A 15,529-nucleotide genomic window follows, 5' to 3' on the forward strand; every position below is an offset into this window, starting at 1 on the left:
TGTATTAGGGCTTCTAATGTTGTCCCTATTTTTTCTTCCATGATCTTTATCGTTTTAGTCTTTATGTTTAGGTCTTTGATCCACTTGGAGTTAGTTTTTGTGCATGGTGTGAGGTATGGGTCCTGTTTCATTTTTTTGCAAATGGATATCCAGTTATGCCAGCACCATTTGTTAAAAAGACTATCTTTTCCCCAATTAACTGACACTGGGTCTTTGTCAAATATCAGCTGCTCATACGTGGATGGATTTATATCTGGATTCTCAATTCTGTTCCTTTGGTCTATGTGCCTGTTGTTGTACCAGTACCAGGCTGTTTTGACTACTGTGGCTGTATAATATGTTCCAAAATCAGGTAGAGTGAGGCCTCCCACTTTCTTCTTCTTTTTCAGTAATGCTTTACTTGTCCGGGGCTTCTCTCCCTTCCATATGAAGTTGGTGATTTTTTTCTCCATCATATTAAAAAATGTCATTGAAATTTGGATCGGAAGTGCATTGTATGTATAGATGGTTTTTGGTAGAATAGACATTTTTACTATGTTAAGTTTTCCTATCCATGAGCAAGGTATGTTTTTCCACTTATGTAGGTCCGTTTTAGTTTCTTGCACTAGTACTTTGTAGTATTCTTTGTATAGGTCTTTTACATCTTTGGTAAGATTTGTTCCTAAGTATTTTATCTTCTTGGGGGCTACTGTGAATGGTATTGATTTGGTGATTTCCTCTTGGATGTTCTTTTTGTTGATGTAGAGGAATCCAAGTGATTTTTGTATGTTTATCTTATAACCTGAGACTCTGCCGAACTCTTCTATTAGTTTCAGTAGTTTTCTGGAGGATTCCTTAGGGTTTTCTGTGTATAAGATCATGTCACCTGCAAATAGAGATAATTTTACTTCTTCCTTGCCAATCCGGATGCCCTTTATTTCTTTGTTTAGCCTAATTGCTCTGGCTAGGACTTCTAGCACAATGTTGAATAAGAGCGGTGATAAAGGGCATCCTTGTCTGGTTCCCATTCTCAAGGGAAATGCTTTCAGTCTCTCTCCATTTAGGGTGATGTTGGGTGTTGGCTTTGTATAAAAGATGGCCTTTATTATGTTGAGGAATTTTCCTTCAATTCCTATTTTGCTGAGAGTTTTTATCATAAATGGGTGTTGGACTTTGTCAAATGCCTTTTCTGCATCTATTGATAAGATCATGTGGTTTTTGTCTTTTGTTTTATTTATCTGGTGGATTACATTAATGGTTTTTCTAATACTAAACCAACCTTGCATACCTGGTATAAATCCCACTTGGTCGTGGTGGATTATTTTTTGATATGTTGTTGAATTCTATTGGCTAGAATTTTGTTGAGGATTTTTGCATCTATGTTCATGAGGGATATAGGTCTGTAATTTTCTTTTTTTGTGGTGTCTTTACCTGGTTTTGGTATCAGGGATATGGTGGTTTCATAGAATGAGTTAGGTAGTATTCCATCATTTTCTATGCTTTGAAATAGCTTTAGTAGTAGTGGTGTTAACTCTTCTCTGAAAGTTTGGTAGAACTCTGCAGTGAAGCCGTCTGGGCCAGGGCTTTTTTTTGTTGGGAGTTTTTTGACTACCTTTTGAATCTCTTTTTTTGTTATGGGTCTATTTAGTTGTTCTACTTCTGATTGTGTTAGTTTAGGTAGGTAGTGTTTTTCTAGGAATTCATCCATTTCTTCTAGGTTTGCAAATTTGTTAGAGTACAATTTTTCATAATAATCTGATATGATTCTTTTAATTTCAGTTGGGTCTGTTGTGATGTGGCCCATCTCATCTCTTATTTGGGTTATTTGTTTTCTTTCCTGTATTTCTTTAGTCAGTCTGGCCAATGGTTTATCAATTTTGTTAATTTTTTCAAAGAACCAGCTTTTGACTTTTTTAATCTTTCAATTGTTTTTCTGTTCTCTAATTAATTTAGTTCAGCTCTAATTTTTATTATTTGTTTTCTTCTGGTCCCTGATGGATTCTTTTGTTGCTCGCTTTCTATTTGTTCAAGTTGTAGGAACAGTTCTCTGATTTTGGCTCTTTCTTCTTTATGTATGTGTGCTTTTATCAATATAATTTGACCTCTGAGCACTGCTTTTGCTGTGTCCCAGAGGTTTTGATAGGAAGTGTTTTCATTCTTGTTGCATTCTATGAATTTCTTTATTCCCTCCTTAATGTCTTCTATAACCCAGTCTTTTTTGAGCAGGGTATTGTTCAGTTTCCAAGTATTTGATTTCTTTTCCCTGATTTTTCTGTTATTGATTTCCAGTTTTATGGCCTTGTGGTCTGAGAAGATGCTTTGTAATATTTCGATGTTTTGGATTCTGCAAAGGTTTGTTTTATAATGTAATATGTGGTCTATTCTAGAGAATGTTCCATGTGTGCTAGAAATAAAAGTATATTTTGCAGCTGTTGGATGGAGTGTTCTGTATAAGTGTATGAGGTCAAGTTGGTTGATTGTAGCGATTAGATCTTCCATGTCTCTATTGAGCTTCTTACTGGAAGTCCTGTCCTTCTGCGAAAGTGTTGTGTTGAAGGCTCCTCCTGTAATTGTGGAGGTGTCTATCTCACTTTTCAGTTCTGTTAAAGTTTGTTTTATGTATCTTGCAGCCTTGTCATTGGGTGCATAAATATTTAATATGGTTATATCTTTCTGGTCTATTGTCCCTCTAATCATTATGTAGTTTCCTTCTTTATCGTTTGTGGTGGATTTAACTTTAAAGTCTATTTTGTCAGAAATTAATATTGCTACTCCTGCTCTTTTTTGCTTGTTGTTTGCTTGATATATTTTTTTCCATCCTTTGAGTTTTAGTTTGTTTGTGTCTCTAAGTCTAAGGTGTGTCTCTTGTAGGCAGCATATAGACGGATCGTGTTTCTTTATCCAGTCTGAGACTCAAGGCCCCTAAATTTTAAGGTATACTAATTTCAACTTCTTGATTCAAAAGACTTGTTGAAATTCATATAATTTTCAGATCTTTTAGTTCTGGTCATCTTTTGAGTCTAGTAATTTTAAAAACTGTTCCAATTGCTCTTGCCATAGATTTGCCTTATTATTAATATTTTGTTGTTCTTGTTGCGCTTTTCACATTCTCTGATATAGGACTGTTTGAAGCATTACCTTTTGAAATTAGAGAAACACTAATAACGTTGAGTTGTAAAATTGCTTCCCACTTGTCCATCCACTACTTCTATAGTTTTAATAATTTTCTTTCCCTCCTTTTCTTTATTTTCATTCAAAGCAACCAGCAATTACTGTTTAGTTTGTAACCGTCATTTGGTTGGGAAAAATACAGCGGACTCATGCTTGCATATCTAGTTGATAAATTTCACGAATTCTATGTATAATGTTTCATTGTAATCATCCTGGTATTGTGCTTTAGGGATATGTACTATGAGATATTTCACATATAAAATATCTAAATACCAGTTGTTGTGAAGTTGATTCCAATATATGGAGGCCCCATGTGTGTCAGAGTAGAAATGTGTTCCATAGGGTTTTCAATGGCTGATTTTTCAGAAATAGATCAGCGGGCCTTTCTTCCAAGGTATCTCTGGATGGACTTGAACCTCCGACCTTGCACCACTCAGGGACTTCATATACTGTATGTAGATGGGTAAGAACTGCAATCAAGGAGTTACTGTTACAAATAAAGGTGTTTAAAATTCTGATGCAGGAAATTTTCCTGTGGACTCATTTGATGCCATCTTGGATGAACTGATTACATGCTCGAATGCTAACCAAAAAAGTCAACAGTTCGAAGCCACCAGTGGCTCCAGGGGAGAAAAGACCTGGCTATTTGCTCTTGTAAAGATTGAAAAAACAAAACAAAACCATTATCGTTGTGTTGATTCCAACTCACAGCAACCCTGTAGGACAGAGTAGACCTGCCTCATAGGATTTCCAAGGCTGTAATCTTTACAGAAGCAGATTGCCACATTTTTCTCTGGCTGGTGGGTTAGAGCCACTAACCTTTCGGTTAGCAGCTGAGCACTTAACCATTATGCAACCAGGGCTTCTCATAGAAAACCCCACAGGGAAGTTCTACTCTGTTAATTAGGATCGCTGTGAGTCCGAATCTGCTTCACAGAGTACAACAACAGCAACAACAACTTAGTAGCAAAATTGGAACATACAAGTTTTATTTCTATCGTTTCCTCCATGGTTGTTGGCTTATTGCATGTTTATCTTTACAGAGAGGGTGTAGCCCATTGGTGACAGTTTATTTGGGAATTTATTCTTATACTCCCCATCTTGGACGTTTTTGCTCTTTCTCAATAGCACATAAAATATTGGAGTAGTCTTGCGATTAGCGATGTTTTAGGTTCAATGAAATCAAGTCTACCTTAAAGAGTCACTGTCAGCTCTGGGGACAGGTCCTCGACCCCTTTCAACATCTATGGGCCCAGTTTTCCTTGAAAATCTCCATGTGTCTTGGCATCAATCTTCCCCTGGGTCTAGGAGGCTCTCAGCACAGGGACCCTAGGTCCAAAGGATGCGCTCTGCTCCCAGCTCTTCTTTCTTGGTGGTAGTAGATCCCTCTCTCTCTGCTTGCTTCTCTCTCCTTTTATTTCTTTTAAGATACAATGTGATGCAGGCCACATCCCCAGGGAAACTCTGGATTATGACTGTAACTTGAGTAAGGGTTTTGTATCCCACCCGTATCCTCTTTAACATAACCTAATATTGCCTCATTGACCACAGGCAGAGATTAGGATTTAAAACACATAGGACAATTACATCAGATCACAAAATGGAGGACAATCACACAATACTGCGAATCATGGCCTAGCCAAGTTGACATGTGTGGGGGACACAATTCAACCATGATACATACCTTTGTCGCACTGGTTCTGCTCTGCCCTATGCTGTTTACTTGTTTTACCTGTTTGTGTGCGTCTATACCACTCTGTCGTAAACTCCTCCCAAACAGGTTTTTTTCTATCTTTGGATTTCTCCCAATGTCCTCAGAACCTAATGTCAGTAGATTTGCTGAAAAAGCGAATTGAATTGAGTGAGTGAAAATGAGTTCTAATCGGATCCTTGTTTTTAACTAGCTTTCTGACCATAAGTAAATCACTTTACCCGCTGTCTTAGTTACCTAGTGCTGCTATAACATAAATACCACAAGTGGGTGGCTTTAACAACCAGAAATTTATTCTCTCACAATCTAGTAAGCTAGAAGTCCGAATTCAGAGCTCCAGCTCTAGGGAAAGGCCTTCTCTCTATGTTCGTTCTGGGAGAATGTTCTTGTCTCCTTTCAACATCTGTGGGCTCGGTGTCCCTTAGGGATCTCCATGTGTCTTGGCATTAATCTTCCCCTGGGTCTAAGAGGTCCTCAGTGCAGGGACCCTGAGTTCAAAGGATGCACTCTGCTCCCAGCTCTTCTTTCTTCGTGGTAGTAGGTCCATTTCTCTCTGCTTGCTTCTCTCTCCTTTTATCTCTTGTAAGATAAAAGGTGATGCAGGTCACACCCCAGGAAAACTCCCCTTACATCGGATTAGGGCTGTGACCTGAGTAAGGGTGTTGCATCCACCCTAATCCTTATTAATATGACCTAATCCTGCCTTATTAACACAATGGACAGCCCACTCCCAAATGGGACCATAACCATAGGCATAAAGGCTAGGATTTACAACACATCACAAAATGGAGGACAACCACACAATACTGGGAATCCTGGCCTAGCCAAGTTGACACATACGTTTGGAGGACACAGTTCAATCCATGACACTTCCCAAGGTGTTAGTTTCTTTGTCTTTAAAAAGAACAGGTTGAACTCTTAAACTTTAAAGCCCCTTTCACCCCTAAAATTTTATTTTTAAATGAAGTTCTGTTTTCAGATTTATAGAAAAATTCCAACCATAGTGCAGAATTCTCTTCACCCAGCCTCTCCTAATGTTGACAGCTTGCGTTACCTTACATTTGTTAAAACAACTGTCCTTTTTTCTTTTCCAGGGTCCAATCTAGGATACCACATTACGTTTAGAAAAATTCGATTTTAAGATTAAGATGTTATGCTGCTTTATGTATGTTGAGAGTTTTGAATATTATAGAATATTGGTTATAAAAAATAGAAACATATGGTATGATTCACTTAGTATATTTTAATTCTAGGTTTCCATGGCACATGGAATACAAAATTTGATTAATGCCATCAGGATGATTCACAGTGTGTCAAGGTATTATAACACCTCAGAGAGAATGACCTCACTGTTTATCAAGGTAGGTTTTCAAAGGGAGAAATCACACATGTAAGCCTGTGAAAAAATAAATGGTTCTTTCTTCTGAGCCAGGGAAGAGAATTGGGAAGTGTGGGTCTTCTCAGACGTCTGAATTTTAATACTTCCAGCATACAAGAAAAAAACGGTGTTGAGTGGAGCCAGTTTTACTTAACTGTGGTGATAATTGGCGCCTTTCACCTTATCAGAGGAAAGCCTCAAGACTTCTTGTTTTAAACATAGCTGGTGGTTTTCTAATTTATTCATTCCAAATAGTTTGAATTCTGCTAAGAGATAAGTTTTGTCTCCATGATTAACAGTGCTTCTTCATTTACTCCCACCAGCACTATAAACCAAACCAGAAACCAAACCCAGTGCCGTAGAGTCGATTCCAACTCATAGCAACCCTATAGGACAGAGTAGAACTGCCCCCATGGAGTTTCCAAGGAGCGCCTGGCAGATTTGAACTGCCGACCCTTTGATTAGCAGCTGTAGCACTTAAGGGTTTCCACCAGCACTGTAGTTTGTGTAAATTCTTCCTGGATTTGCCATATGATTATTTTAAGTCATTTAAAAAATTACAAGAAACACATGAATATATTTCCTTTGTAAATTATTCAAGCAGTACATAAATATATGGGTTAGTAGTCACATTTCAGTTCTTTAAAAAAAAAAACCAAAGTATAGATTTAATCAGTATCTGCATCCTACCCATTGCCATCCAATTCATTCTGACTCATGAGATGCTATAGGACAGAGTAGAACTGTCCTATAGGGTTTCCAAGGAGCGGTTGGTGGATTTAAACTACTGACCTTTTGGTTAGCAGCCGAGGTCTTAACCACTGGGCCACCAGGGCTTCAGTCTATGTCCCAAACAAGACAAGAGCTCAGGATTCTTTTTTACTTTTCTCCCTCCTCCTTGCTATGTAAGTCCCTCATTGAGATTGTTTTTAGTTCCATATTACTGTCAACATTTTTCAACATTATGAATCAACCAGTATTCAAACTAGAATCTAGGTATTGCTAGTTTCTTTGGTCACCACTCTTTTGTGATTTCTACATCTTTCTTCTTCTTGGATTCACTATTTCTTTTGCTGAAAAAAAAATTCTCAAAGATTTTTTTTCAGAGCAGGTCTCTGTGTGGTGAACTTCCTAAATTCTAGCATGTCTGAATAGCTTTATCTTGTCCTCCCACTCAAATGCTAGTTTGACTGGGATTCTAAGTTGAGCACATTTTCCTCCTGGGATTTTGAAGATATTGCTCAATTATGGAAACCCCGGTGGTGTAGTGGTTAAGTGGTATGGCTGCTAACCAAGAGTTCGGTAGTTCAAATCTGCCAGGCACTCCTTGGAAACTCTACGGGGCAGTTCTACTCTGTCCTATAGGGTCGCTATGAGTCGGAATTGACTCAACGGCAGTGGGTTTTGGTTTCTTTTTGCTCAATTATTGTCTACGATCCATCATTGTTGGTTAGAAGTTTTAGTGCTGATCTCCTTATTTTTCTTTTGTAGGTAACCCGTTTTATTTTCCCAGGAAACTTTTAGGATTTTCTCTTTATCTTCAAAGTTCTAAAATTTCAAAGTGATGCGGGTCTTTTTACATGTATTTTGTTCTATACTTGCTGGGTTGTTGCAATCCAAAGACTTCTGTCTGTCTTCATTCCTGGGAAATTTCCCACTGTTTGCTTTTGATTATTGCTTATCCATTCTGGTCAATTTATTCTCTCCCCCTTGATCCAACTTCCATCTTTTTCTCTCTCTTTTTAGTATTTATTTATTTTGGTGAAAATATACACAGCAAAGGAAATATCATTGCAACAAATTCTACAGTGACATTGTTTATATTTTTCAAGTTGTGAAGTGTTCTTGCTATCCTAACAAAAACCCAGTGCTCCCTAAGCTTCTCATCTAACCTTTCGAGATGCTTTCTTGTTAATTTGATCCCACACAGGTAAATCTTTACTTCCACTTCTCTCAATAATTTTTTTTCTTCCATTTTGGCCTTTTAGCCTTTGAGCTCATTCATTTGCTCTTCATCTGTTTCTCTCCATCTACTTATTCAGTTTATCAACAGAATTTTTTTTTATTTCAACAATTAAAATTTTAATATTCAAGTTCCCTATTTTTTCTATTTTCATGGATGTAAAATCGTTTCATGGCTTTCTGATGGATTAATTAAGTTAATAAAGAATATTGAAAATATTTTATGTATATCTTTTGTTTTCCTTCTCTGTTGAATTTGTGTATTTTTGTTTTCCTTCTCTGTTATTATGTGTATTTTTTCTATTTGTTTGGTGATTCTTGGTTGTCTGCCTGTCTTTGTATTTGAGACTCTTAACTTACCTTCTTGTTCTGTTCATTGTAGTCTCTCTCTTGTCAGGAAAGGGGTGACTTACTATTGGGAGGGGAGTGTTGCTAATGTCTTTCTGGGGTACAGAAGCTATCTAAGGCATCACCACACCTCTCCAAGACTATGGTCCACACTCATAGTTTTGTTCTTTAGCAAATACTGCTGTTGCCTGCTTCACAAATTACTTCAAATTCAATGTGCCCCCCACAACTGAGGGTCACCTCACTTTGTCTCTGACCTTGAAAATTCCCCAGAACTGTTCCACCTCTACAGTAGTCTTCTCCAGAACTGGGTCCTCTAGTTGTTTTTTCTGTAGACCTTGTGTGCTTTGTATATTTAGGAATCCCTCCAAATTTCTTTGTGTCAGCCTACCCTCTTGATTTAATCTTCTGATCATCTCTAAATGGCTATCCTGTTTTGTCTTGACTATTTTGGGTGGTGCGAGAGGTGGTTTTAAGTTCATATTTGGTCTGTATGTTGAAGAAAGATGCAGTCACACTTGAACTGGATCCAGACCTAATTAGGAATAGACAAAAAGAAAGATAGTTGACTTTAAAATTTATGGTCTCTGTGACATTGACTTAAATCCATTAGGTAAATGTGACTTTCAGTTGTCACCTTGGAAGAAAGACCTGGTGATCTACTGAAAAATCAACCACTGAAAACCCTGTGGAGCACAGTTCTACTCTGACACATACAGGGTCACTATAAGTCCTAGTCAACTCCACAGCAACTGGTTTTTGGTTTTTATTGTTTGGGCTGTAATATATATTTCTTTGTTTTTATATTCTGTGATTAATTCATTCTATAAACATACTATCTACCGTATTTTTATGCCTGCAATTAAAAAAAAAAGACTTAATTTTTTTTTTTCTTTTACTCGTGATTATTTTGTACTTATATTTACTCTAGGTCACAAATCAAATGGTGACAGCATGTAAAGCATATATTACTGATGGAGGAGTAAGCCACATATGGGATCAGGAAACACCAGTTGTACTAAAGAAAATTCAGGTTAGTGTACAGAGAGCTTTCACCGTCTGGTCTGATTTTACTTTCTGTATTCATTTACAAAGCACATGTGAACTTTGAAGTATACAGTGCAGAGTAACGTGAGAATATAAAGAGAACTTCATTAAAAGTCTGTTTCCCTTTATATTTGGTACCCTTTTTAGGGAGTAATTTAATCCTCATCTTCTCCATGACTGCCCATATTAGACATCTCTTGTGTGCCATTTCGTGTACTCTGGGTCCCATCTCTTATTCCAGACACTGTTAATTTTATTTTCTTGCTTTTTTATATTGGATAAGACTGTCGTCCACTGTTAAATAGAAGTGGTACTATTGGCATCCTGATTTTGATCCTATTTTGGAAGAAAATGTTTCTAACATTTCCCCCATTTAGTCTGATGCTTTGGTAGGTTTAACATATATCTTTGATCAGGGTCCTGGTGGTGCAGTGGTTGAGAGCTCAGCTGTTAACCAAAAGGCCAGCAGTTCAAATCTACCAGCTGCTCCTTGGAAATCCTATTAGGCAGTTCGACTCTGTCCTGTAGGGTCACTGTGAGTAGGAATTGACTCAACTGCAATGAGTATTCCTAGTTTTAGTCCTATGATTAAAAAAAAATTGTGGGATTTGAAAGTTTTTTTTCTGCACATATTTATAGAGATGCTCATAGGGTTTTTCTTTTCAGTCTGGTTACATGATAGATGATATTTTTAGGTTTTCGAAAATATTCCTGGGAAAAAATTAACTTGGTCATGGTGTAAATACCTTGTTTTAAACATTCTTAACTTCATTTCGCCTTGGACAAATCTACGGCAAAAAACCACTTTAAAGTGTGAAAAAGCAAAGATATCACTTCGAGGACTAAGGTACGTCTGACCCAAGCCATGGCGTTTTCAGTTGCCTCATATGCAGCCAAAGCTGGGCAAATAAGAGAGGCAGAAGAGGAAATGATGCCTTTTAATTACGGTGTTGGTGAAGAACACTGACTATGCCATGGACTGCCAGAAACATGAAAAAATCTGTCTTGGAAGACAGAAAGCTCATTAGAAATGAGGATGAGGAGACCTTGTATCAGATACTTTGGACGTGTTAACAGGAGAGAATAGTCCCTGGAGAAGAACATCATGCTTGGTAAAGTAAAGGGTCAGGGAGAAAGTGGAAGAGCCTTGACAAGATTGACACAGTGGCTGCAACATGGGCTCACACATATCCACTACTGTGAGGATGGCACAGGACCGAGCAGTGGTCCGTTCTGTTGTACAGAACCATCTGAACAGCACCTAACAACAACAACTTTACTTTGCTACAGTTTTGTTTGAGATTTTTTTTTTTTACCCATTGACATTAATTACATTCACCATGTTGTGCAGCTATCACCACTGGTATGGATTGAATTGTGTCTTCTAAAAATATGCATTGTAAATCCTAACCTCTATGCCTGTGGTTATGATCCCATTTGGGAATGGGTTGTTTTGTTGTGTTAATGAGACAGGATCAGTGCAGGGTGTGTGTGTCTTGAGTCAAATCTCTCTTTTTTTTTTTTTTAAATAATTTTTATTGTGCTTTAAGTGAAAGTACAAATCAGTCTGTCACATATAAGCTTATATACACCTTACTCCATACTCCCATTTACACTCCCCCTAATGAGTCAGCCCACTCCCTTCTTCCAGTCTCTCCTTTCGTGACTGTTTTGCCAGTTTCTAACCCCCTCTACCCTTCCATCTCCCCTCCAGACAGGAGATGTCAATACAGTCTCAAGTGTCCACCTGATACAAGTAGCTCACTCTTCATCAGCATCTCTCTCCAACCCATTGTCCAGTCCCTTCCATGTCTGATGAGTTGTCTTCGGGAATGGTTCCTGTCCTGGGCCAACAGAAGGTTTGGGGACTATGACCGCCGGGATTCTTCTAGTCTCAGTCGGACCACTAAGTGTGGTCTTTTTATGAGAATTTGGGGTCTGCATCCCACTGTTCTCCTGCTCCCTCAGGAGTTCTCTGTTGTGTTCCGTGTCAGGGCAGTCATCGGTTGTGGCCGGGCACCATCTAGTTCTTCTGGTCTCAGGATGATGTAAGTCTCTAGTTCATGTGGCCCTTTCTGTCTCTTGGGCTCATAGTTATCGTGTGACCTTGGTGTTCTTCATTCTCCTTTGATCCAGGTGGGTTGAGACCAACTGATGCATCTTAGATGGCCACTTGTTAGCACTTAAGACCCCAGATGCCACACTTCAAAGTGGGATGCAGAATGTTTTCATAATAGAGTTTATTATGCCAATTGACTTAGAAGTCCGCTTAAGACACAGTCCCCAAATCCCCGCCCTTTCTCCGCTGACCTTTGAAGCATTCAGTTTATCCCGGAAACTTCTTTGCTTTTGGTCCAGTCCAGTTGAGCTGACCTTCCGTGTATTGAATGTTGTCCTTCCCTTCACTTAAAGTAGTTCTTATCAACTAACTAATCAGTAAATAACCCTCTCCCACCTTCCCTTCCCCCTCTCGTAACCACAAAAGAATGTGTTCTTCTCAGTTTATACTATTTCTCAAGAACTTATAATAGTAGTCTTATACAGTATTTGTCCTTTTGCATCTAATTTCACTCAGCGTAATGCCTTCCAGGTTTCTCCATGTTATGAAATGTTTCACAGATTCATCACTGTTCTTTATAGATGCGTAGTATTCCATTGTGTGAATGTACCATAATTTGTTTAACCATTCATCTATTGATGGACACCTTGGTTGCTTCCAGCTTTTTGCTATTGTAAACAGTGCTGCAATAGTGTGCATATATCTGTTCGTGTAAAGGCTCTTATTTCTCTAGGGTATATTCCAATTTTTTTTTTTTTTATGGTAGTTCTATTTCTAACTTTTTAAGAAAACACCAGATAGATTTCCAAAGTGGTTATACCATTTTACATTCCCACCAGCAGTGTATAAGAGTTCCAATCTCTCCGCAGCCTCTCCAACATTTATTATTTTGTGTTTTTTGGATTAATGCCAGCCTTATTGGAGTGAGATGGAATCTCATCGTAGTTTTAATTTGCATTTCTCTAATGGCTAATGATCAAGACCATTTTCTCATGTGTCTGTTAGCCACCTGAATATCTTCTTTCGTGAAGTGTGTGTTCATATCCTTTGCCCACTTTTTGACTGGGTTGTTTGTCTTTTTGTGGTTGAGTTTTAACAGAATCATATAGATTTTAGAGATCAGGCACTGGTCAGAGATGTCATACCTGAAAATTTTTTCCCAAACTTTAGGTGGTCTTTTTACTCTTTTTGTGAAGTCTCTAGATGAGCATAGGTGTTTGATTTTCAGGAGTTCCCAGTTATATGGTTTCTCTTCATCATTTTTAGTAATGTTTTGTATTCTGTTTATGCCTTGTATTAGGGCTTCTAACGTCCCTATTTTTTAACGTTGTCCCTATTTTTTCTTCCATGATCTTTATCGTTTTAGTCTTCATGTTTAGGCCTTTGATCCACTTGGAGTTAGTTTTTGTGCATGGTGTGAGGTATGGGTCCTGTTTCATTTTTTTGCAAATGGATATCCAGTTATGCCAGCACCATTTGTTAAAAAGACTATCTGTTCCCCAATTAACTGACACTGGGCCTTTGTCAAATATCAGCTGCTCATATGTGGATGGATTTATATCTGGGTTCTCAATTCTGTTCCATTGGTCTATGTGCCTGTTGTTGTACCAATACCAGGCTGTTTTGACTACTGTGGCTGTATAATATGTTCTAAAATCAGGTAGAGTATGGCCTCCCACTTTCTTCTTCTTTTTCAGTAATGGTTTACTTACCTGGGGCTTCTTTCCCTTCCATATGAAGTTGGTGATTTGTTTCTCCATCACTTTAAAAAATGTCATTGGAATTTGGATCAGAAGTGCATTGTATGTATAGATGGCTTTTGGTAGAATAGACATTTTTACTATGTTAAGTCTTCCTATCCATGAACAAGGTATGTTTTTCCACTTACGTAGGTCCGTTTTAGTTTCTTGCACTAGTACTTTGTAGTATTCTTTGTATAGGTCTTTTACATCTTTGGTAAGATTTATTCCTAAGTATTTTATCTTCTTGGGGGCTACTGTGAATGGTATTGATTTGGTGATTTCCTCTTGGATGTTCTTTTTGTTGATGTAGAGGAATCCAAGTGATTTTTGTATGTTTATCTTGTAACCTGAGACTCTGCCGAACTCTTCTATTAGTTTCAGTAGTTTTCTGGAGGATTCCTTAGGGTTTTCTGTGTATAAGATCATGTCACCTGCAAATAGAGATAATTTTACTTCTTCCTTGCCAATCCGGATGCCCTTTATTTCTTTGTCTAGCCTAATTGCTCTGGCTAGGACCTCTAGCACAATGTTGAATAAGAGTGGTGATAAAGGGCATCCTTGTCTGGTTCCCATTCTCAAGGGAAATGCTTTCAGGCTCTCTCCATTTAGGGTGATGTTGGCTGTTGGCTTTGTATAGAAGCCCTTTATTATGTTGAGGAATTTTCCTTCAATTCCTATTTTGCTGAGAGTTTTTATCATAAATGGGTGTTGGACTTTGTCAAATGCCTTTTCTGCATCAATTGATAAGATCATTTGGTTTTTTCTTTTGTTTTATTTGTGTGGTGGATTACATTAATGGTTTTTCTAATATTAAACCAGCCTTGCATACCTGGTATAAATCTCACTTGGTCATGGTGGATTATTTTTTTGATATGTTGTTGAATTCTATTGGCTAGAATTTTGTTGAGGATTTTTGCATCTATGTTCATGAGGGATATAGGTCTGTAATTTTCTTTTTTTGTGGTGTCTTTACCTGGTTTTGGTATCAGGGATATGGTGGCTTCATAGAATGAGTTAGGTAGTATTCCATCATTTTCTATGCTTTGAAATAGCTTTAGTAGTAGTGGTGTTAACTCTTCTCTGAAAGTTTGGTAGAACTCTGCAGTGAAGTCATCTGGGCCAGGGCTTTTTTTATTGGGAGTTTTTTGATTACCTTTTCAATCTCTTTTTTTGTTATGGGTCTATTTAGTTGTTCTACTTCTGATTGTGTTAGTTTAGGTAGGTAGTGTTTTTTAGTAATTCATCTATTTCTTCTAGGTTTGCAAATTTGTTAGAGTACAATTTTTCATAATAGTCTGATATGATTCTTTTAATTTCAGTTGGGTCTGTTGTGATATGGCCCATCTCTTCTCTTATTTGGGTTATTTGTTTCCTTTCCTGTATTTCTTTAGTCAGTCTGGCCCATGGTTTGTCAATTTTGTTAATTTTTTCAAAGAACCAGCTTTTGATTTTGTTAATTCTTTCAATTGTTTTTCTGTTCTCTATTTCATTTAGTTCAGCTCTAATTTTTATTATTTGTTTTCTTCTGGTCCCTGATGGATTCTTTTGTTGCTCGCTTTCTATTTGTTCAAGTTGTAGGAACAGTTCTCTGATTTTGGCTCTTCTATATGTATGTGTGCATTTATTGATATAAATTGACCTCTGAGCACTGCTTTTCCTGTGTCCCAGAGATTTTGATAGGACGTGTTTTCATTCTCATTGCATTCTATGAATTTCTTTATTCCCTCCTTAATGTCTTCTGTAACCTAGTCGTTTTCGAGCAGGGTATTGTTCAGTTTCCAAGTATTTGATTTCTTTTCCCTGATTTTTCTGTTATTGATTCCCAGTTTTATGGCCTTGTGGTCTGAGAAGATGCTTTGTAATATTTCGATGTTTTGGATTCTGCAAAGGTTTGTTTTATGACCTAATATGTGACCTATTCTAGGCAATGTTCCCTATGCACTAGAAAAAAAAGTATACTTTGCAGCTGTTGGGTGTAGTGTTCTGCATAGGTCTATGAGGTCAAGTTGGTTGATTGTAGCAATTAGGTCTTCCATGTCTCTATTGAGCTTCTTACTGGAAGTCCTATCCTTCTCCGAACGTGGTGTGTTGAAGTCTCCTACTATAATTGTGGAGGTGTCTATCTCACTTTT

General features: G+C 37.7%; 1 protein-coding gene across 1 annotated transcript in view; it reads left to right on the top strand.

Moving 5' to 3' along the window:
- Positions 1-15,529, top strand: part of DNAH8 (dynein axonemal heavy chain 8) — a 347,089-nt gene that overhangs the window by 17,696 nt on the left and 313,864 nt on the right. The window contains exons 6-7 of the mRNA XM_003404207.4: positions 6,115-6,222; positions 9,481-9,582. Coding sequence (XP_003404255.4) covers positions 6,115-6,222; positions 9,481-9,582 — 210 coding nt within the window. The remainder of the gene's footprint in view (positions 1-6,114; positions 6,223-9,480; positions 9,583-15,529) is intronic.

This window comes from Loxodonta africana, chromosome 1 (assembly GCF_030014295.1).
Source record: "Loxodonta africana isolate mLoxAfr1 chromosome 1, mLoxAfr1.hap2, whole genome shotgun sequence".
In the NCBI taxonomy this organism is placed as follows: domain Eukaryota; kingdom Metazoa; phylum Chordata; class Mammalia; order Proboscidea; family Elephantidae; genus Loxodonta; species Loxodonta africana.